Source organism: Pseudophryne corroboree, chromosome 8 (assembly GCF_028390025.1).
Source record: "Pseudophryne corroboree isolate aPseCor3 chromosome 8, aPseCor3.hap2, whole genome shotgun sequence".
In the NCBI taxonomy this organism is placed as follows: domain Eukaryota; kingdom Metazoa; phylum Chordata; class Amphibia; order Anura; family Myobatrachidae; genus Pseudophryne; species Pseudophryne corroboree.
Genome location: NC_086451.1, coordinates 481,982,985 through 482,006,636, shown reverse-complemented (window position 1 = coordinate 482,006,636; position 23,652 = coordinate 481,982,985). Strand labels below are relative to the sequence as shown.

Sequence of the window (23,652 nt, the reverse complement as noted above, 5' to 3'; positions counted from 1 at the left end):
GTACAGCTGCGATAATTTCCGGCATGCGACTCTTATACCCCTTTTCCACCACTGTAGCACGGGTCGCAGCCGTGTCGCCTGACACGGCTGCGACCCGTGCTACAGCCCCCTTCAGACAGCGCTCACAATCCCGGCAATTGCTGGGTTGGTGACGCGGCTAGTGACGCGGCAGGGGCGGCGCTGGGAGATCACATGATCTCCCAGCGCCGCCCTACCATACACTGTGAACGGGAGCCGTGTCGCCTCGACATGGCTCCCGTTCACACTAGACAGCTAGCCGGGTTGAACACGTGTTCAACCCGGCTAGGATTCCCAGATCACATGATCCGGGAATTTGCCGGGGGACCTTTTTCCACTAGGGAAAAACACGGGTAAATGCGTGCCCCTGCGCATTTACCCGTGTTTTAAACAGCTAGTGGAAAAGGGGTATGATCTAGCACACACATGAAAGTGGCAGAACCAACGTCAGATGAAATGCTGACCAGTCACAGGCAACACTAAAACCAAAGCAACTCACACTAACCACCACTTCCCTGAAGAAGGCATTACTGCTGAAACGCGTTGGAGGCATTTTTATCATTGTTATATGCACGCACTTACCAGGAAGATATGTGGGTGCATATGAAACTTCAACAACTACATAAACGTCCTGCTTTAACCAGATTACTGCCACTGAACACTTCCAGCATTGTACTTTCACCTGCATCAGTGCACTGATGCCAAATAGAGACCCCACACCTCACAGGAACATTCATCTAAAAAATCTGATTAAAGGCATAACAAAAAAAAAAAAAAACGATCCCTGCAAGTAGATTTTTAAGAACAGTATAAGGTGTAAGACACAGTGACATAAAATAATGTTATAACTCATACATCATAGAAATCTTTTACAAGCAGTAGTGTTGTCTTAGGGGCCACATACGGCGTGTTTAATGCGGTTTAACAAAGCGCATATACATGAAGGCGGATATCGCTACCTCTGGTGCCACGAAGTTGGCGGTGTAACACGGCGTGAGGAGCAGTCCGTTCTCGCCTCTCAGCTGCTTGGCGAACCCGAAGTCACATATTCTTATGGAATCTGCGTTGCTGGAATCGTCCATGTACAGGATGTTACTGGGTTTAAGGTCTCGGTGAACCACCTGAAAAGCGAGAAACAAACCTTGTGGGTAAATGTATTAAAATATCCCACGGTAGATCTCCAGGGGTGTGGATTAAAAGAGCTACAGTATATAGATCTCTCTCCCCGGCCGGTTCTGGAAGAACAATCCGCGTCTACAGAACATGAATGATAAATGTTGCACTCACCCCTTGGCAGTGCAAGTAGTCTACAGTTTTGGTGATTGTGTAGAGAACGGCACTGGCCTCCCGCTCAGAGAAGAATTTCTGTCGGAGTATCCGGTCGAGCAGCTCCCCGCCTTTCATCAGCTCCGTCACAAGGTAGACGTACCTGCCCTCGTCGTCGTACACCTGGCATAGGTCAGACAGAAGAACTCGGTGAGGGAAGGTCGGAAAAGCGGCGATCCCACATCAGCTAAACACGAGACGACAACTGGTTCAACACTCACATCTTTCAGAGTAATAATATTTGGATGCTGCCCGTAACGCATTAAGATCTCGATCTCTTCCGAGGGATCCCTTTTACTCTTGTCGATGATCTGGAACAAAGAAGAACCAGCTGCGTGTGAGGTGTGATCTATGAGCAGCACAAATGCAGCGTGTAGCAAAAGATCAAAGCTAGAATATAGAATATCCCCATAATTTAAAAGAAGACCCTAAACCACAGTTCCTCCAGCAGGTAAGACACGGCCGTTGTACCTTGACCGCATACTCCATGTTTGTCGCCCTATGAATACATCGTTTGCAAATGGAATACGATCCAACACCTATATCTTCCTTAAGGTCGTAGATATCTGTGAACTGCGCTCGACTTCCACGAAATTGCTGAAAAAGAAACAAAAGATAAGGAATATTACCGGAGACTGAGAAGAAGGCGGATGGTAACTGGAAGTACAGACATCCTGAGGCGGAGTAACGATGTTTACCTGTACTATAGGTAACACATTTGTTATGGAAGAGATCTTATGTTCTTCGATAGAGGAGGGTGCTACAAAGCTAAAGCCTTTGAAGAGCTGGTGGGCGTTGGCGCTGGGCGGAACTCCCGGAGAATCTAGAGAACGCAGAAAGACGATACAGCGGTTACAGCTATTTATATATATCTTTATTATTTTTGATATTGCACTTGGAATTATACCGGTCATTGCTAAGCATCAAGAAATCACAGGCTGTGATCTATGGGGGTGAATCAGATCTGATTGCTGGGCTGATAAGTTTGCTGTCCTGCGATCAGATAGTCTCCGCCCCCAGGGGGAGTGTATATTCGCCGTGCAAGTGTGTGATCCCATGTGTACACCGAGCTGCTAATATCCACTGTGTGCAGTGTGTGCCCAGCCCAGGACTTACTCCTACCGTGCGATGAGAAGAGGCTGATCGGGGGCGGAGCGGACGTCACACACCCGCCCTGAAAACGCCTGGGCACGCCTGCGTTTTTCCGGACACTCCCAATTAACGCTCAGCTATCACCCACTGACGGCCTCTTGTGTACGTGCATACGCATGCGCAGTTAGGACCTGATCGTCAGCTGTGCGAAAATGCACAGCAGCATTCAGGAATGCATCACCCCCTATGTGCAGTGAGGGTTGTTTGCAAGTGATCACTGAATAATGAATACAACCAGGAAATCAGTTGCGCATTTCGCCACTTTATAATACAAGCTGCGGATAATGAAACTTTTGTAACCCTTTCTTTTCTCATCTGTACTATTTGTATACGACAACTATTGGCGCTCTTTAAATGGGTGACTTATGCCTAACATTCTTGCAGCGACAGATTCGCAGGGGGGAATAGACCAAGGTATGTATTTAAGTAAAACAAGATAAATGAGAGCAATAAATGTTACAGGGACACCAAACTAACAGAAGGTGCCCTGAGGTCCCTCTTGGATTGGAAGAGATCTTTGATGTCCAAGCGTTATACTAAAATTATACATGGAGAGAGAAAGCCGCTGGTTGAAGAACTTTTGGGACGCACTGGAGTTGACTATTTAAATAAACAGGATAAACCTGCTACATAATGAATGAAATATATCCTCAGCGCAGCCTACACGGTATAGATTACAGCCAGAATTATAATTTGCTACAAGGTTTCAGCAAAACAGAATATACCTACCTTTCGGTGTTTTCGCTGTGAACTCTGGATCAAAACAGAAGGTGTCCTCAGGTTTTCCGGATGCCGGTTTAAATGGAGGCTGAATTTCCCGCCTGTACAGCTTCTGTATACGCAAACGCATGGAGATAATACAAAGAAGAGGAGATGACTGAAAAAGTTGCACTAAGAAGATTTATATGTTCAATAATCAGCCAGGTTACAGCAGCGCAAACGCCAAGACGTATGTTAGAAAAATAATGGATTTCTACGAACTTGTTGAAATATTGTATTGAGAGAAAAGAAACTACAACAAAACTGTAATTCAGGACTCACATTCCAGTCAATTGTAGCAAAAAAGGGATGCCTCTTAATTTCTTCCACCCGGTCCAGGCCAGCACCTACAAATACATATATATAGAGATTCCTCTTACAACCCCTTACAACATAGACCTTTACATATCCATACATGTTAAAGGATTGTCTTGTGGAACATATTATATTTCTCAAATTTTGGCTGCAGTAAGAATATAAATATAACCTCCAAGTTTCCCTGCTGGAGAGGTGCAAGACCAGAAAAGGCCCAGATGACTCCATAGAGGTGCAAGAAGACCAGAATAGGCCCAGATGACTCCATAGAGATGCAGGTCGACTCACAGAGGTGCAAGAAGACCAGAATAGGCCCAGATGACTCCATAGAGGTGCAGGTTGACTCACAGAGGAGCAAGAAGACCAGAATAGGCCGAGATGACTCCATAGAGGTACTGGTCGACTCACAGAGGTGCAAGAAGACCAGAATAGTCCCAGGTGACTCCATAGAGGTGCAGGTCGACTCACAGAGGAGCAAGAAGACCAGAATAGGCCCAAATGACTCCATAAAGGTGCAGGTTGACTCACAGAGGAGCAAGAAGACAAGAATAGGCCGAGATGACTCCATAGAGGTGCTGGTCGACTCACAGAGGTGCAAGAAGACCAGAATAGGCCCAGATGACTCCATAGAGGTGCAGGTCGACTCACAGAGGTGCAAGAAGACCAGAATAGGCCCAGATGACTTCATAGAGGTGCAGGTCGACTCACAGAGGTGCAAGAAGACCAGAATAGGCCCAGATGACTTCATAGAGGTGCTGGTCGACTCACAGAGGTGCAAGAAGACCAGAATAGGCACAGATGACTTCATAGAGGTGCAGGTCGACTCACAGAGGTGCAAGCAGACCAGAATAGGCCCAGGTAGACTATAATTTAGGCATCACATCAGGTTTTTCTTACTCCAATATCATCCATAGTCACAATATTTGGCCTAAGCTGTCCCTCTATTATAGCTGTGTTGCTGATGTTGTAGCTCTCCTCTGTCTGCGCTCTATAATATAATTGTTCACCAACATTTGACACGTCTTTGAAACACATCCTTTTTTTGGAAGAATTATATGACATATATGCTGGAGAACTCTGTTTTATTTTTTTGTAACATGTTAAGGGGGGATTTCAATTAGCCACAATGTTTTCTCGTGGCTAATTGATTCCCCCTTGCCTATTCAATTATTTCCGATAAGCCGGCGTGAGCCTCAGGCAGGAGAAATAAATCCCCAAAACAGCCCCTTTTTCACACAGGTATCACTGAACCTGTCTGTTTTCGGGAGAGAATGTATTTTATTTCTGGAGGCTAAATTGGATAGCCCCCAAAAAATATAGGATAATCGTTTGGAAAAATTGTGAAAAACGTCCATTTTCGCTCCTGATGTTTATTAGCTTCTAATTGAATTCCCCCCTAAATCGGTGATTTATTAACAATATTTTTTTTTTAATATGATCTTTTGCTCCGCTGTGCAAAGTTTCAGGGTATGGCTGAAGGTACGGCTGTATACCTGTCCTGCTCTCACCAGCACAGAGCTGTGTACATGCAGAAGACTGCCCTGTAAACACCAGCTATATGTAAACTCATCCGGCCATTTGGAGCTTGAGAAGATAGGACGGGTAACACAGGGGACCTCCTGTCAGTACCTATCTAACCCTAAATTGTCCAAATCATTCACACCAGAAGGTGCCCAGGCTGCATTGACCGCCATGCGGCGATAATATAAGATATATCTCGTCTTCTTTACTCCCTAGTTATGAAGCCATTTTGTCCCAGTGCTGCAAAGTACATTTAACAGTCCAGAAAATAGGAGAGTTAGGAAACAAATAACCCAGTGAGCGGAATCCGGGGGAGACTCAGGGTTTGATGATTAGAAGTCTGCTTAGCCTTACGGCAATATCCTAATTTTTAAACCATATTTATTTGTATACAGTATTCCTAGATACTGGATGTAAAATGAGGACTGGATCAGTTTATGGCTACATCTCAGGGGATGACCAAGATGAAGAATGATGATGACGCAAAGTACGGTTAGAAGGTCCAAGAAGTGGGCAATGTATTTTGGTCTAGTTTTTCAGATGAGAAATGTTTCAATATAAATAATATATAAGTAACATATGGCAGCAATTCAGGCCAAAATACTTTGATTTCACGCTCCAAGGAGGATGAAGATGAGATCTGAATGGGATTATGACTAGAGAGACGTTTCCAGTGTCTGAGCTTCATGTAGAACCTCTGCAATCTGCATCGCGCATCCTGTATGTTAGAGGTTCCCAGCGCAGTGTAGCTCATTGAGATCTCAGTGGGGTAAGTGGTCTTCATTATACGGAAAGTGCGCCGACTAAAGCGATACCCTCCGGATGTAGTATCAGGACACCGGCATGTTGCGCAAGCCGTATAACAGCGCCACGCTTCACTGCAATCCCCGGAACATAAAAGTCAGTGAACTGTAACCTGTTACAACTGTGTTAAATCTAAACCACCTATATATATGGCGCCACGTCATACAGAATGTACGATGCAACTTTGTAGATTTATTGCCCAGTTACATTTACTTATAAAAATGAATGAGGTGAAGGAAAGCAGAAATGATGACTCTTGTTTAAAACTGAAGATGAAATTATGCCGGGCAAGTGGAATCCTGCGGCTGGTTGAGGTGCGCCCCCTCTCCCATATACCCAGGATCTGTATTTACATCCTTATTCCTCGTCTCACATTTATTAGGACTTCTAGATAAACAGATTTCTTCTGATTAAATGCTAAATGCCATTTCTCAGTAAGTGATTTGGACAGATTTTGTTATCGCTGTGCAATAAAGACCTTGAAGATCCATGATGAGAGCAATTACGGAGATATTAGCGCATAATGGCTGCTAAATCTGGTTGTGAGCGCAGAGAGCGAGACGAGGGAAGACAGTCGGCAGAAACGCTGGCGCGGATTGTATTGGAAATATCTCACACCCCACTCACCTAATCTGTTTAGAGGGTTTCGCTTGAACAACATCCGCAGGAGACTCTGTGCTTCAGGGCTTAGGAACTGCGGCATTCCCAGCTTTGATCTGCGGAGAAAGTTCTCAGCGTTAACTTGCTGGAAGGGCGCAGACCGGCCAGGATCATTGGTAATTTCATTTACGGTTTAAGAAAGAAAAATTTAGATCATTTATTAAGCTCTGAATTTGTTATTCTCCAGTTTTCATTTCAAGACGTTTCCTACTTTTGTTTTTTACCGAGCAGCCAGAAAGTCCTATGTATGGTGCCAATGCGGCATCACACCCGGATCTCATTCAATAATTACCCTATTGCCCCCTGGAGAAATGGACACTAAACCCTTGAACAGCCCAGGAACCATTATTTTTAGTATCCTTTATTTATATGGCGCCACAAGGGTTCCACAGCGCCTAACAAAGGGTCTAATTTAGACCTGATCGCACCAGCAAATTTGTTATGGGCAAAACCATGTGCACTGCAGGTGGGGCAGATGTAACATGTGCAGAGAGAGTTAGAGTTGGGTGGGTTATATTGTTTCTGTGCAAGGTAAATACTGGCTGCTTAATTTTGACACTGCAATTTAGATTTCAGTTTGGACACCCCCCACCCAAATCTAACTCTCTCTGCACATGTTACATCTGCCCCCCCCCCCCCCCCCCCCCCCTGCAGTGCAACATGGCTTTGCCCAGTAGCTAACAAATTTGCTGCTGCAATCAGGTCTGAATTAGGCCCTATGTACATAAACACATGAGCAAAACAAGAAATCAGGGACTTACAGTACAATACAATGCAGGACGGGTACATGGTACATAATCAGTGCTGCATTAGAGGTCACAACACTCAGATCAGGGTGGCAGAAGCCGATGGTTAGGTGCTGTTGTAGGGAGTATGGAGTAGATGGCAGTATAACAGAAAGAAAAAGTGCATGAGGGAGGAGGGCCCTGCTCGTAAGAATTTATATTCTAAAGGGGAGGGGCAGACAGGCAGGGGTGACACAGTGAGCGTGGAACAGAGGGTTAGGGAGGAGTCAAGGATTACTCTAAGACAGCGCACTTGGGGGTTAGGGGAGATGAGTGTTAATAAAGAAATAGTCAGAGGTGAGGTTATGAGGGAGCGTGAAGTGGAGGCATGAGAGGAGCGGTGGGGGAGGAACGGTCGGAGGGGTAGGAGGACAGCCAGGAGAGGGCAGTATCACACAGAGAAAGGGAGTGAAGGATCAGCAGGAGGAGAGGGTGGTCCACCGTGTCAGAAGCAGCAGAGAGGGCGAGGAGAATGAGCAGGGAGTAATGACCCTAGGGTTTGTCAGCATGGAGATCATTGCAGACTTTTGTGAGGGCAGTGTCAGTGGAGAGGACGGAAGCCAGACTGGAATGGGTGAAGCAGTGAGTGGAGGAAAAAAAAGGCACTGAGGGGGTTGTAGACAATACGCTCAAGGAGTTTGTAGGCAAAAGGGAGGAGAGAGATGGGTCAGTATTTGGAGAGTGTTAGGATCGAGGGTAGTTATTTTAAGAATAGGGGAGACGCACGTCACCCGGGAATGACACTTTTATCCGGAGCTGCTCCACGCTACAGCCTGCAGGAACCGGCTCGGGACATATAACCGGGTGCAAGGACACGGGTCACAGTACAGCTGGGGCAGTGGGTAAATGTCTCTCTTCCTGCACAAAGCCGGACACTGCCGTACTGCAGTAATATCCCACAATCAGTGGACTCCTAAACCCCAGCGGCTGATCACCGGGATAGGCACAGCATGGTAATGCCGAGCCCACACCGCGCACTTACTTCAGTATCATGTTCATCGTTTCGTTCCGGTCTTTACCCTGGAAGGGTAACGTACCCGTCAGCATCTCAAACTGAAAGACAGAAATCAGAGGAGTAACGTCTGCGTGCGGAGGCCGGGGCTGGTCCCGCGTTGCTATGACAATGTGAGAGGGAAGTTTGTCTTTTGGTTTAATAAAAAAAGAAAGAAAAGAAAACGAGTACTGAAAATGATCCTCTAAAACCAGACTGCGGCAACGCTAATAGCAGTCTTATGTGCGGCGGGGGAAGGGGATGAGGAGAGCTGGAGAATGAGGCCCTCTCAGACTACTTCCTTTCTACAGAGACGTGGCATCATGCCCACCTCCGAGCACAATACCCCAGTCTACAACCTGTCACAGGAACCTGGCGGGAAACTATAGGACGTACAGTGTCCACCCCTGGTAAGGGTCTCTTCTTATCCCCTGGACAGTACGGGAAGGGGGGGTAACATGGTATCCCCTGTATAGTGTGGGGTACAGGCTATAAGTGCATTCAGGTGCCCCGTCATTATACCACAGTAACTACCCCTGAAGTATCGGGAACAATAGCTACTGACTAAGCGCGTCATGCAGTAACCGTACCATAAGGACACCAAATGACCACCAGTCTGCGCTTTGCGTGTGACCCCGTCTGTTCACCACTTCCGGCGCCATGTACTCCACAGTACCGCAGAATGAATAAGCCTTCTTCTCATGGTCTACGGACTCCTTACTGAGACCAAAGTCTGGAAAACAAACAAAATGCAAAAGTGCCCCCTAACGTTCAGCACACAGACACAAAATCATTACAGGCACCGCGGGACTCGTCGCAGGGAAGGAAACCTCGCTGAGCCGCTTCTGTACTATGGTGCCAATGTACGAAATGGGAAGGGAGAGACGCGTCACCCGTCAGTCACAGAGAGGCGCGTCACCCGTCAGTCACAGAGAGGCGCGTCACCCGTCAGTCACAGAGAGGCGCGTCACCGGTCAGTCACAGAGAGGCGCGTCATCTGTCATCAGTCACAGAGAGGCGCGTCATCTGTCAGTCACAGAGAGACGCGTCATCCGTCAGTCACGGAGAGACGCGTCATCCGTCAGTCACAGAGAGACGCGTCATCTGTCAGTCACAGAGAGACGCGTCATCTGTCAGTCACGGAGAGACGTGTCATCTGTTAGTCACGGAGACACATGTCATCTGTCGGTCACGGAGAGACGTGTCATCTGTTAGTCACGGAGACACATGTCATCTGTCGGTCACGGAGAGACATGTCATCTGTCGGTCACGGAGAGACGTGTCATCTGTCAGTCATGGAGACACATGTAATCTGTCAGTCACGGGGAGACGTGTCATCTGTCAGTCACGGAGAGACGCGTCATCTGTCAGTCATGGAGAGACATGTAATCTGTCGGTCACGGAGAGACGTGTCTTCTGTCGGTCACGGAGAGAGACGTGTCATCTGTCAGTCATGGAGACACGCGTCATCTGTCAGTCATGGAGAGACATGTAATCTGTCAGTCATGGAGAGACATGTAATCTGTCAGTCACGGAGAGACGTGTCATCTGTCGGTCACGGAGAGACGTGTCATCGGTCGGTCACGGAGAGACGTGTCATCTGTCGGTCACGGAGAGACGTGTCATCTGTCGGTCACGGAGAGACGTGTCATCTGTCGGTCACGGAGAGACGTGTCATCTGTCGGTCACGGAGAGACGTGTCATCTGTCAGTCACGGAGAGACGTGTCATCTGTCAGTCATGGAGAGACATGTAATCTGTCAGTCACGGAGAGACGTGTCATCTATCAGTCATGGAGAGACGCGTCATCTGTCAGTCATGGAGAGACATGTAATCTGTCAGTCACGGAGAGACGTGTCATCTGTCGGTCACGGAGAGACGTGTCATCTGTCAGTCACGGAGAGACGTGTCATCTGTCAGTCACGGAGAGACGTGTCATCTGTCAGTCACGGAGAGACGTGTCATCTGTCAGTCACGGAGAGACGTGTCATCTGTCAGTCACGGAGAGACATGTAATCTGTCAGTCACGGAGAGACGCTCCCGCAGCCGGCAGTTGGGGGAGTGGGAGGTGTAAAGGGACAGGGAAGAGGTTCCTGGTGCATGCAGTGTCCCCCATTATGCTGCTAAGGCCTGGCCTGTCTCAGTAGACCCTCACTGTCAGCTCCTCATTTGCATAAATGGTGATTTCTCAGAAAGGCAATGTTCCCAACATCTCTGTCTGCAGCCAGGAGAAACACAATGGCAGAAACCCACCAATCCAGGCAATGCGGCACCCCAGCTACTAGTGCTCGTGTACAGATTACAGCTTCCATTCCCTAAACTGTAGCACTGCGTCTCTGACACACATTACACTGGGTGACATGCAGGAACTGTATACACATTACATAGCTTTTATATATGAGTTTATATATACACATAATGCGGTTAGCATGCCGGCGGTCATGTGACCGACGCCACTCGGAATCCCGGCGATATCTGGCATGTAAACACAAACAGGGAACACATGCACAACGGTAACACAATAACAGAGGCCTGCGTCATACAATGGTGCTCAGTGATAAATGCTCTGCTGCACACAAAGAACCTACCTGTTAGTTTGATATGTCCAGCTTCATCAAGCAAAATGCTGAAAATCAAAAGGTATATTCACCAATACACATAATAGAATATGACATCACAGGATATGACATCACAGGATATGACATCACATACAATAGCATTACTGTGTTACACCCAGAGGCAGATACAAAGAACCCGGAGGATCAGAAGGTGCAGAGAGAAATAAGAGCCCCTGGAATATAGACAAATTATCCTACATACCAGAGGGTCATACTGCACAATAACAGAGGGCGATACTGTACAATAACAGAGGGTGATACTGCACAATAACAGAGGGTGATACTGTACAATAACAGAGGATGATACTGCGCAGTACCAGGGGGTGATACTGCACAATAACAGAGGATGATACTGCACAATAACAGAGGGTGATACTGTACAATAACAGAGGGTGATACTGCACAATAACAGAGGGTGATACTGCGCAGTACCAGAGGGTGATACTGTACAATAACAGAGGATGATACTGTACAATAACAGAGGATGATACTGCGCAGTACCAGGGGGTGATACTGCACAATAACAGAGGGTGATACTGCACAATAACAGAGGGTGATACTGCACAATAACAGAGGGTGATACTGCACAAAAACAGAGGGTGATACTGCACAAAAACAGAGGGTGATACTGCACAAAAACAGAGGGTGATACTGCACAAAAACAGAGGGTGATACTGCACAAAAACAGAGGGTGATACTGCACAATAACAGAGGGTGATACTGTACAGTACCAGAGGGTGATACTGCGCAGTACCAGGGGGTGATACTGCACAATAACAGGGGGTGATACTGCACAATAACAGAGGATGATACTGCACAATAACAGAGGATGATACTGCACAATAACAGAGGATGATACTGCACAATAACAGAGGATGATACTGTACAGTACCAGAGGGTGATACTGCGCAGTACCAGGGGGTGATACTGTACAATAACAGAGGGTGATACTGTACAATAACAGAGGGTGATACTGCGCAGTACCAGGGGGTGATACTGTACAATAACAGAGGGTGATACTGTACAATAACAGAGGGTGATACTGTACAATAACAGAGGGTGATACTGCGCAGTACCAGGGGGTGATACTGTACAATAACAGAGGGTGATACTGTACAATAACAGAGGGTGATACTGTGCAATAACAGAGTGTGATACTGTACAATAACAGAGGGTGATACTGTACAACAGAGGGTGACACTGTACAATAACAGAGGGTGATACTGTACAATAACAGAGGGTGATACTGCGCAGTACCAGGGGGTGATACTGTACAATAACAGAGGGTGATACTGTACAATAACAGAGGGTGATACTGCGCAGTACCAGAGGGTGATACTGCACAATAACAGAGGATGATACTGCACAATAACAGAGGATGATACTGCACAGTACCAGGGGGTGATACTGTACAATAACAGAGGGTGATACTGTACAATAATAGAGGGTGACACTGCACAATAACAGAGGGTGATACTGTACAATAACAGAGGATGATACTACACAATAACAGAGGGTGATACTGTACAATAACAGAGGGTGATACTGTACAATAGCAGAGGGTGATACTGCACAATAACAGAGGGTGATACTGTACAATAACAGAGGATGATACTGCGCAGTACCAAGGGGTGATACTGCATAATAACAGAGGATGATACTGTACAATAACAGAGGATGATACTGTACAATAACAGAGGATGATACTGTACAATAACAGAGGATGATACTGCACAGTACCAGGGGGTGATACTGTACAATAACAGAGGGTGATACTGTACAATAATAGAGGGTCACACTGCACAATAACAGAGGGTGATACTGTACAATAACAGAGGATGATACTACACAATAACAGAGGGTGATACTGTACAATAACAGAGGGTGATACTGTACAATAACAGAGGGTGATACTGCACAATAACAGGGTGATACTGTACAATAACAGAGGATGATACTACACAATAACAGAGGGTGATACTGTACAATAACAGAGGGTGATACTGTACAATAGCAGAGGGTGATACTACACAATAACAGAGGGTGATACTGTACAATAACAGAGGATGATATTGCGCAGTACCAAGGGGTGATACTGCATAATAACAGAGGATGATACTGTACAATAACAGAGGGTGATACTATACAATAACAGAGGGTGATACTGTACAGTATCACCCTTTGTTATTGTACAGTATCACCCTCTGTTATTGTACAGTATCTCCCCCTGGTACTGTGCAGTATCATCCTCTGTTATTGTACAGTATCACCCTTTGTTATTGTACAGTAACAGAGGGTGATACTGCACAGTACCAGGGGGTGATACTGTACAATAACAGAGGATGATACGGTCAATAACAGAGGGTGATACTGCACAATAACAGAGGGTGATACTGTACAACAAACAGATGGTGATACTGTACAATAACAGAGGATGATACTGTACAATAACAGAGGATGATACTGCGCAGTACCAGGGGGTGATACTGCACAATAACAGAGGATGATACTGCACAATAACAGAGGGTGATACTGTACAATAACAGAGGGTGATACTGTACAATAACAGAAGGTGATACTGCACAATAACAGAGGGTGATACGGTCAATAACAGAGGGTGATACTGCACAATAACAGAGGGTGATACTGCACAATAACAGAGGGTGATACTGTACAATAACAGAGGGTGATACTGTACAATAACAGATGGTGATACTGTACAATAACAGAGGATGATACTGTACAATAACAGAGGATGATACTGCGCAGTACCAGGGGGTGATACTGCACAATAACAGAGGATGATACTGCACAATAACAGAGGGTGATACTGTACAATAACAGAGGGTGATACTGTACAATAACAGAAGGCGATACTGTACAATAACAGAGGGTGATACTGCACAATAACAGAGGGTGATACTGTACAATAACAGAGGGTGATACTGCACAGTAACAGAGGGTGATACTGCACAATAAAAGAGGGTGATACTGTACAGTAACATCTACTCTCAGACTATAGAGAACTTATATTATCCTACATATAAGAGGGTGACACTGTACAGTAACTACTACTCTCAGAATATAGACAACTTATATTATCCTACATATAAGAGGGTGATACTGTACAGTAACTACTACTCTCAGAATATAGACAACTTATATTATCCTACATATAAGAGGGTGATACCGTACAGTAACTACTACTCTCAGAATATAGACAACTTATATTATCCTACATATAAGAGGGTGATACTGTACAGTAACTACTACTCTCAGAATATAGACAACTTATATTATCCTACATATAAGAGGGTGATACCGTACAGTAACTACTACTCTCAGAATATAGACAACTTATATTATCCTACATATAAGAGGGTGATACTGTACAGTAACTACTACTCTCAGACTATAGACAGCTTATATTATCCTACATATAAGAGGGTGATACTGTACAATAACAGAGGGTGATACTGTACAATAACAGAGGGTGATACTGTACAGTAACATCTACTCTCAGACTATAGAGAACTTATATTATCCTACATATAAGAGGGTGATACTGTACAGTAACTACTACTCTCAGAATAAAGACAACTTATATTATCCTACATATAAGAGGGTGATACTGTACAGTAACTACTACTCTCAGACTATAGACAGCTTATATTATCCTACATATAAGAGGATGATACTGTACAATAACAGAGGGTGATACTGTACAATAACAGAGGGTGATACTGTACAGTAACATCTACTCTCAGACTATAGAGAACTTATATTATCCTACATATAAGAGGGTGATACTGTACAGTAACTACTACTCTCAGACTATAGACAATTTATATTATCCTACATATAAGAGGGTGATACTGTACAGTAACTACTACTCTCAGAATTTAGACAATTTATATTACCCTACATATAAGAGAGTGACACTGTACAGTAACTACTACTCTCAGAATACAGACAACTTATATTATCCTACATATCAGAGGGTGATACTGTACAATAACAGAGGATGATACTGTACAATAACAGAGGGTGACACTGTACAATAACAGGGTGATACTGTACAGTAACTACTACTCTCAGAATATAGACAACTTATACTACCCTACATATCAGAGGGTGATACTGTACAGTAACTACTACTCTCAAAATATAGACAACTTATATTATCCTACATATAAGAGGGTGATACTGTACAGTAACTACTACTCTCAAAATATAGCCAACTTATATTATCCTACATATCAGAGGGTGATACTATACAGTAACTACTACTCTCAGAATATAGACAATTTATATTACCCTACATATAAGAGGGTGATACTGTACAGTAACTACTACTCTCAGAATACAGACAACTTATATTATCCTACATATCAGAGGGTGATACTGTACAGTAACTACTACTCTCAGAATACAGACAACTTATATTATCCTACATATCAGGGGTGATACTGTACAACAAGAGGATGATACTGTGCAATAACAGAGTGTTATACTGTACAATAACAGAGGGTGATACTGTACAGTAACTACTACTCTCAGAATATAGACAACTCATACTACCCTACATATCAGAAGGTGATACTGTACAGTAACTACTACTCTCAGACTATAGTCAGCTTATATTATCCTACATATAAGAGGGTGATACTGTACAGTAACTACTACTCTCAGAATATAGACAACTTATATTATCCTACATATCAGAGGGTGATACTGTACAGTAACTACTACTCTCAGACTATAGACAGCTTATATTATCCTACATATAAGAGGGTGATACTGTACAGTAACTACTACTCTCAGAATACAGACAATTTATATTATCCTAAATATCAAAGGGTGATACTGTACAGTAACTACTACTCTCAGACTATAGACAGCTTATATTATCCTACATATAAGAGGGTGATACTGTACAGTAACTACTACTCTCAGAATACAGACAATTTATATTATCCTAAATATCAAAGGGTGATACTGTACAGTAACTACTACTCTCAGAATACAGAATAAGTATCTTATAAGAGGGTGATACTGTACAGTAACTACTCTCAGAATACAGAATAAGTATCCTACATATAAGAGGGTGACACTGTACAGTAACTACTCTCAGAATACAGAATAAGTATCTTATAAGAGGGTGATACTGTACAGTAACTACTCTCAGAATACAGAATAAGTATCCTACATATAAGAGGGTGATACTGTACAGTAACTACTCTCAGAATACAGAATAAGTATCCTACATATAAGAGGGTGATACTGTACAGTAACTACTCTCAGAATACAGAATAAGTATCCTACATATTATAGGGTGATACTGTACAGTAACTACTACTCTCAGAATACAGAATAAGTATCCTACATATAAGAGGGTGATACTGTACAGTAACAGAGGGCGATACTGTACAGTAACCACTCTCAGAATACAGAATACGTATCTTACATATTAGAGGGTGATACTGTACAGTAACAGAGGGCGATATCGTGCAGTAACTACTCTCAGAATACAGAATAAGTATCTTATAAGAGGGTGATACTGTACAGTAACTACTCTCAGAATACAGAATAAGTTTCCTACATATAAGAGGGTGATACTGTACAGTAACTACTCTCAGAATACAGAATAAGTATCCTACATATAAGCGGGTGACACTGTACAGTAACTACTCTCAGAATACAGAATAAGTATCTTATAAGAGGGTGATACTGTACAGTAACTACTCTCAGAATACAGAATAAGTATCCTACATATAAGAGGGTGACACTGTACAGTAACTACTCTCAGAATACAGAATAAGTATCTTATAAGAGGGTGATACTGTACAGTAACTACTCTCAGAATACAGAATAAGTATCCTACATATAAGAGGGTGATACTGTACAGTAACTACTCTCAGAATACAGAATAAGTATCTTATAAGAGGGTGATACTGTACAGTAACTACTCTCAGAATACAGAATAAGTATCCTACATATAAGAGGGTGACACTGTACAGTAACTACTCTCAGAATACAGAATAAGTATCTTATAAGAGGGTGATACTGTACAGTAACTACTCTCAGAATACAGAATAAGTATCCTACATATAAGAGGGTGACACTGTACAGTAACTACTCTCAGAAGACAGAATAAGTATCCTACATATAAGAGGGTGATACTGTACAGTAACTACTCTCAGAATACAGAATAAGTATCTTATAAGAGGGTGATACTGTACAGTAACTACTCTCAGAATACAGAATAAGTATCCTACATATAAGAGGGTGACACTGTACAGTAACTACTCTCAGAATACAGAATAAGTATCCTACATATAAGAGGGTGATACTGTACAGTAACATCTACTCTCAGACTATAGGAAAATGATTATCCTACATATCAGAGGCTGCTCATTTATAAGGTGCAAATCATACAGCAATAATGACTAATGGAATATAGAGAAGTAATTATCCTAGGTATTAGAGGGTGCAAGGTGCATCCAGACAGTAATAAGAACTCTTGGAATGGACGGAGAGACAGCATGGAAGGGAACGCACTGTAAATGGGACAAGTTGATAGATTTTACTTTACTTTTCTGGCTTCAGGTCCCGGTATACGATTCCCAGGCTATGGAGGTGATCCAATGCGAGCGCCAGTTCTGCCAGGTAGAACTTCACATCTTCCTCTGTAAACATAACCTAATAAGAACTGTATAGATTTACTTCATGTTCTATCAGTGCACTCACATTACAGCAACAAGCATCAGAACTGTCCCTCCATCGTCCCATCTAAGCCCTCTCTATACATAGAGGAGCGGTCACCTGACGCCGCTTCCCAGAAAGCACTCTGCGGTCACTTGGGGGTCATTAGGCCAAAGATTATACTTGAGAGGGTGGTATTTATATAATGCGTGACAATATTCTCAGAGTGAAACTCGGCCACTTCTGTGCATTTATTATCGCGTATCGGTTAAACATCAGAATATCTCCTCCAGGAAATAAAATTTCCTTTTGCAACTTTCGATTAATAACACGAAAAAAGTCACACTACACGTTGTGCCACAGTGAAAGTAAGATTATCAGCGACATCTGTAGGAACAGAATCACCTGCTGGCTAAAGTCTCACGGAAAATGATTAAAAACGTAATTGCATTTATCAAAGCAGTAACATTAGGAGGGAATCATTTCTCAGTCAGGAAGATTGCCTTGATTCTCTCTGTAAAGCTCTGCAAACATTCCATGCACTATATAAAGTATGTGCTGGGCTTAATATAAATCTTCTGCCGGGGAGATTAGGAAAACATGTGCTGCTGCATTTACATCTGACGGATACTGCACCCCATCCTGAGTGTTCTGCAGCCGGTGACATTTATGAAAGCACTTTCTCCAATAAGCCTTAAGCACAGATAATGCTATACTATGGAAAACGATGTGTGGAGAAGGGGCCTTCTTCAGGTTTGTTAGCAAACCAAAAAATCCTCCTAATGGGCAAAACCATGTGCAGTGCAGGTGGGGTAGATGTAACATGTGCAGAGAGTTAGATTTGGGTGGGGTGTTCAAACTGAAATCTAAATTGCAGTGTAAAAATAAAGCAGCCAGTATTTACCCTGCACAGAAACAATATAACCCCACCCAAATCTAACTCTCTCTGCACATGTTACATCTGCCCCACCTGCAGTGCACATGATTTTGCCCATTAGGAGGCTTTTTTGGTTTGCTAACAAACCTGAATAACCCCCAAGGTGCAGAACTAGACTGCAGAACTATCATTTGCCAATGTACTAAGAATGTAAACTGCCCCTATAACCCGGCTAATGGTGCATACACTAGCACATGACCTTAAATATACTGATATTATAAACCATCTCATGGAAGGCGCTTTACGGATCCCTGAAATGGATTATATAAAGGTGTATGTGATTTCATCTAAGTTTATTTACAAATTACAAACAACAAATAAAAATATGCAAAACAAATGTAATACTCCATACACCACAAGGACAACGGCCTGAAAAGTGAAAACATAAAAACTAAAAACATTTTTTTTTAATGATGTAAACAAAGAAGCGGAACTATACCAGTACGGAGAAACCGGCGTCAAAACAATTACACGCGTGCAGCCACCGAGATATTTTCTTCTGGTTCTGAACTAACATCATGTGTGAATCACAGAGGAGTCATGTGGGTGTTTAAAAATGTTCCTGGCATTGAAACCAAATATTAACTATTGAGTAATCGTGTGTAAAATGCTCGGTGGTTGGAAACCGATTGAGCCGCTCGGCGTGTTGTTAAATGCACAGTCACTCGGAATGTCTCCAGCATACACTGCGGCCGGAGAGTGACGCAATGCCGCGCACTACACACACACACTCTGCAATATACTGTGCTCAGGTGGAGGGGGTACAAAGGGAACTGGACATAGCAGGGTGTCCGGGAACAGCAGCCGGACCGAGCAGAACCAGCTGGGAACAAACAGTCAGACAATACACAACTGTGCTGGCAGGATTTAATGCATAACTTGATTTGTGGAGGGATTTTTTTATTCTTCGATAAATTCAGGTGGTGAAGACTGAGAATTTAGCTTCATTTCATTATCGAAATGTGTTTCACACCATTCACAAGCGGCTAAAGAGTGGTCCGGTATTACCGCGAGGCCATGACAAGACGCCGTACAGAAGGATAGACATATACGTCGGAAATGGATGTGATAAAGAGGAGGACTGGTGGAAGAATTGGGACATACGTGGAATAATAAAGGACTACCCAGGGAGTGTATGTCTAATGGGTAATGCCGGCAGGCTTATGAAGTCTCAGAAGTAATGTGGAATTGGGAGGACGGAACTGCCAGGCGATAATATAACCAAAGGCCTTAACAGCAGTTATTATGGGGCTGCGACAGAACACAAGAGGATGTACAGGAGTATAATACATTAATCACTGCGTATAGAGGAACGCATGGCCTGTCCTAGCGTCTCAGCAACTAGAGGCACCAGTCACTTCCCCTATAGCCACAGATATCATGAAGATATACGGAGACAGTCCGTAGCGGCAGACTGACAACGGCCCCGTTACACAGCAGCCAGGGACCGTCCTGCAAACCATTTGTTTTATTAATCCAGAAGGTCAGAGACAAAATCTTTCCTCCCTGCAAACCTCATTACAGCCGCGCTGTGCTCTGGAGAGAGAAGAAATCTTTATTCTCGCAGAATAAAAATATATTCTTTTAGCCCTAATAGGATGTGACGGAGCCATTTCTTTTCCAATCCCAGATATATTACAAATATGGTTACAAACACATATGCCCGGAGTTTACACACAAACTGCTAATTTCCCAAGGTCAGCGGCTGGGACATCACACAAACGATGTAATGTCCATGCGATGACAGGACGTACAATCCCCTGCAGACTGAGCGGAGGAAGGACATCTAGCCACGGCGGGGAGAGAGGCAGAGAATGCCCCCCGACGTGTCACAACTGCAGACGCTGTCCGGTCTGCAGGGATTATTTCTGCACAAAGCATGGGCTTTCTGAGAGGCACTATCCTGAGCGGGGGTATGTGAATGGCCACATACTGGCGGGGGCAAGACCAACCCTTTGTGCGCAGGCTCCTGCTCTGCTATAGCGGTGTTATGATGGACAGATGTAAAGCAAAAGCAGAGACTGAACCGCTGGATCCATACATACCTCTGTCCCAGGGGTAGGCAACCTCCGGCACTCCGGCTGCTGTGGATTGTTCCACGTTCTAGGCGTGATCAGCGCTAGCATGAATAAAGTCCGCACTGACGCTAAGTGTAATGTACCCAAACATTTTTTTATTTTTAGCAGTTTTTGTGTTAATTTCCAGACTCCTGCCTCCCTATCGCCTCCTGTAACTGTAATACCTTCTGCATCGCTTACACGCCAGCTAAATTACAGGTAAGCGGGGTTGTTTTGCTTTTCCACAAGCTGATTGACGATTAACATAATCAGCAGATCAGGAAAGGCGGCTCGCCTCTGCGCACTTCTTTATCGCCTCCAGTTGCTAAGATTTAATTTATATGGAACACATGAAACTTCCGAGAGCCACAGAGGGAAGAGGGGAAAAGACTGTAAGCGGCTGCGCAACAACTGCAACACAACATGCCACCCAACGCGCTGTGTACGTCATTGGCCTCCGATATAAAGCTCCTGCGATTCACTACGCTATTACCTCTGTGCATGGTCGGGGACATAGGACCCTGTCTGGAAGAGCCATAAAGTATTTACTTACTGAAAGCGTTAAGAGCTTATGTACTAAACTGGAGTATAGGTGCACTCCCATACACAAACCAATCAGCACCTGGCTTTCTTCTCTATAGTGCCAGTTAAAGAATGAAAGCAGGTTGGTGATTGAATGCCGCGTCTTATGGGCCCTACACACTTGGCGATATTTCCAATTTCGTTTTCAAAGATTAACGACCATCGTCCAAATTGGCTTGCTATGCTAAACGAGCGAAAACCTCATCGTTGGTGCCTGCACACTAAACGACAGTTCCGATATATCGTTCACTAATGGGCGATATCGATCATATATAGGATACTGTGCCCGGACGAGCGTACACAATAAGGAAGGATTTTGAATCCCGGGTAAGACTCATACCAGCCACACCAATCACACCGTACAACTTGTGATCTGAACCCAGTTAACAGCATGATAACAGAGGAGCCTCTAGAAAAGATGGCTCACAACAATAATAACCCGATTTTTTTGGTAACAATAACTATGTACCAGTATTGCAGACAATCCGCACTTGGGATGGGCGCCCAGCATCCACTACGGACTACGAGAAATAGAATTATCGGTAAGTAAATTCTTATTTTCTCTAACGTCCTAAGTGGATGCTGGGGACTCCGTAAGGACCATGGGGATTATACCAAAGCTCCCAAACGGGCGGGAGAGTGCGGATGACTCTGCAGCACCAAATGAGAGAACTCCAGGTCCTCCTCAGCCAGGATATTAATTTTGTAGAATTTTACAAACGTATTTGCTCCTGACCAAGTAGCTGCTCGGCAAAGTTGTAAAACCGAGACCCCTCGGGCAGCCGCCCAAGATGAGCCCACCTTCCTTGTGGAGTGGGCATTTACAGATTTTTGGCTGTGGCAGGCCTGCCACAGAATGTGCAAGCTGAATTGTACTACAAATCCAACGAGCAATAGTCTGCTTAGAAGCAGGAGCACCCAGCTTGTTGGGTGCATACAGGATAAACAGCGAGTCAGATTTTCTGACTCCAGCCGTCCTGGAAACATATTTTAAGGGCCCTGATAACGTCTAGCAACTTGGAGTCCTCCAAGTCCCTAGTAGCCGCAGGCACCACAATAGGTTGGTTCAGGTGAAATGCAGAAACCACCTTAGGGAGAAACTGAGGACGAGTCCTCAATTCCGCCCTGTCCGAATGGAAAATCAGATAAGGACTTTTACAGGATAAAGCCGCCAATTCTGACACGCGCCTGGCCCAGGCCAGGGCCAACAGCATGACCACTTTCCATGTGAGATATTTTAACTCCACAGATTTAAGTGGTTCAAACCAATGTGACTTTTGGAACCCAAAAACTACATTGAGATCTCAAGGTGCCACTGGAGGCACAAAAGGAGGCTGTATATGCAGTACCCCTTTTACAACGTCTGAACTTCAGGGACTGAAGCTAGTTCTTTTTGGAAGAAAATTGACAGGGCCGAAATTTGAACCTTAATGGACCCCAATTTCAGGCCCATAGACACTCCTGTTTGCAGGAAATGTAGGAATCGACCCAGTTGAATTTCCTCCGTCGGGCCTTACTGGCCTCGCACCACGCAACATATTTTCGCCAAATGCGGCGATAATGTTTTGCGGTTACATCCTTCCTGGCTTTGATCAGGATAGGGATGACTTCATCCGGAATGCCTTTTTTCCTTCAGGATCCGGCGTTCAACCGCCATGCCGTCAAACGCAGCCGCGGTAAGTCTTGGAACAGACAGGGTTCCTTGCTGGAGCAGGTCCCTTCTTAGAGGTAGAGGCCACGGATCCTCCATGAGCATCTCTTGAAGTTCCGGTTACCAAGTCCTTCTTGGCCAATCCGGAGCCACGAATATAGTGCTTACTCCTCTCCATCTTATCAATCTCAGTACCTTGGGTATGAGAGGCAGATGAGGGAACACATACACTGACTGGTACACCCACGGTGTTACCAGAGCGTCTACAGCTATTGCCTGAGGGTCCCTTGACCTGGCGCAATACCTGTCGAGTTTTTTCCCAACGGTTTATAATCATGTGGAAGACTTCTGGGTGAAGTCCCCACTCTCCCGGGTGGAGGTCGTGTCTGCTGAGGAAGTCTGCTTCCCAGTTGTCCACTCCCGGAATTGCTGACAGTGCTATCACATGATTTTCCGCCCAGCGAAGAATCCTTGCAGCTTCTGCCATTGCCCTCCTGCTTCTTGTGCCACCCTGTCTGTTTACGTGGGTGACTGCCGTGATGTTGTCCGACTGGATCAACACCGGCTGACCTTGAAGCAGAGGTCTTGCTAAGCTTAGAGCATTGTAAATGGCCCTTAGCTTCAGGATATTTATGTGAAGTGATGTCTCCAGGCTTGACCATAAGCCCTGGAAATTCCTTCCCTGTGTGACTGCTCCCCAGCCTCGCAGGCTGGCATCCGTGGTCACCAGGACCCAGTCCTGAATGCCGAATCTGCGGCCCTCTAGAAGATG

At 44.6% G+C, this 23,652-nt stretch overlaps 1 protein-coding gene across 1 annotated transcript in view; it reads right to left on the bottom strand.

Moving 5' to 3' along the window:
- The window catches only part of RPS6KA6 (ribosomal protein S6 kinase A6), a 108,943-nt gene that overhangs the window by 20,264 nt on the left and 65,027 nt on the right, over nt 1–23,652 (bottom strand). Inside the window, exons 7-18 of the mRNA XM_063938401.1 lie at nt 17,544–17,650; nt 10,919–10,956; nt 8,922–9,064; nt 8,323–8,393; nt 6,523–6,611; nt 3,538–3,602; nt 3,226–3,328; nt 2,043–2,167; nt 1,816–1,941; nt 1,566–1,655; nt 1,306–1,467; nt 978–1,139 (exon numbers count right to left, since the gene is read on the bottom strand). Of these exons, the coding sequence (XP_063794471.1) occupies nt 978–1,139; nt 1,306–1,467; nt 1,566–1,655; nt 1,816–1,941; nt 2,043–2,167; nt 3,226–3,328; nt 3,538–3,602; nt 6,523–6,611; nt 8,323–8,393; nt 8,922–9,064; nt 10,919–10,956; nt 17,544–17,650 (1,281 nt within the window). The remainder of the gene's footprint in view (nt 1–977; nt 1,140–1,305; nt 1,468–1,565; nt 1,656–1,815; nt 1,942–2,042; nt 2,168–3,225; nt 3,329–3,537; nt 3,603–6,522; nt 6,612–8,322; nt 8,394–8,921; nt 9,065–10,918; nt 10,957–17,543; nt 17,651–23,652) is intronic.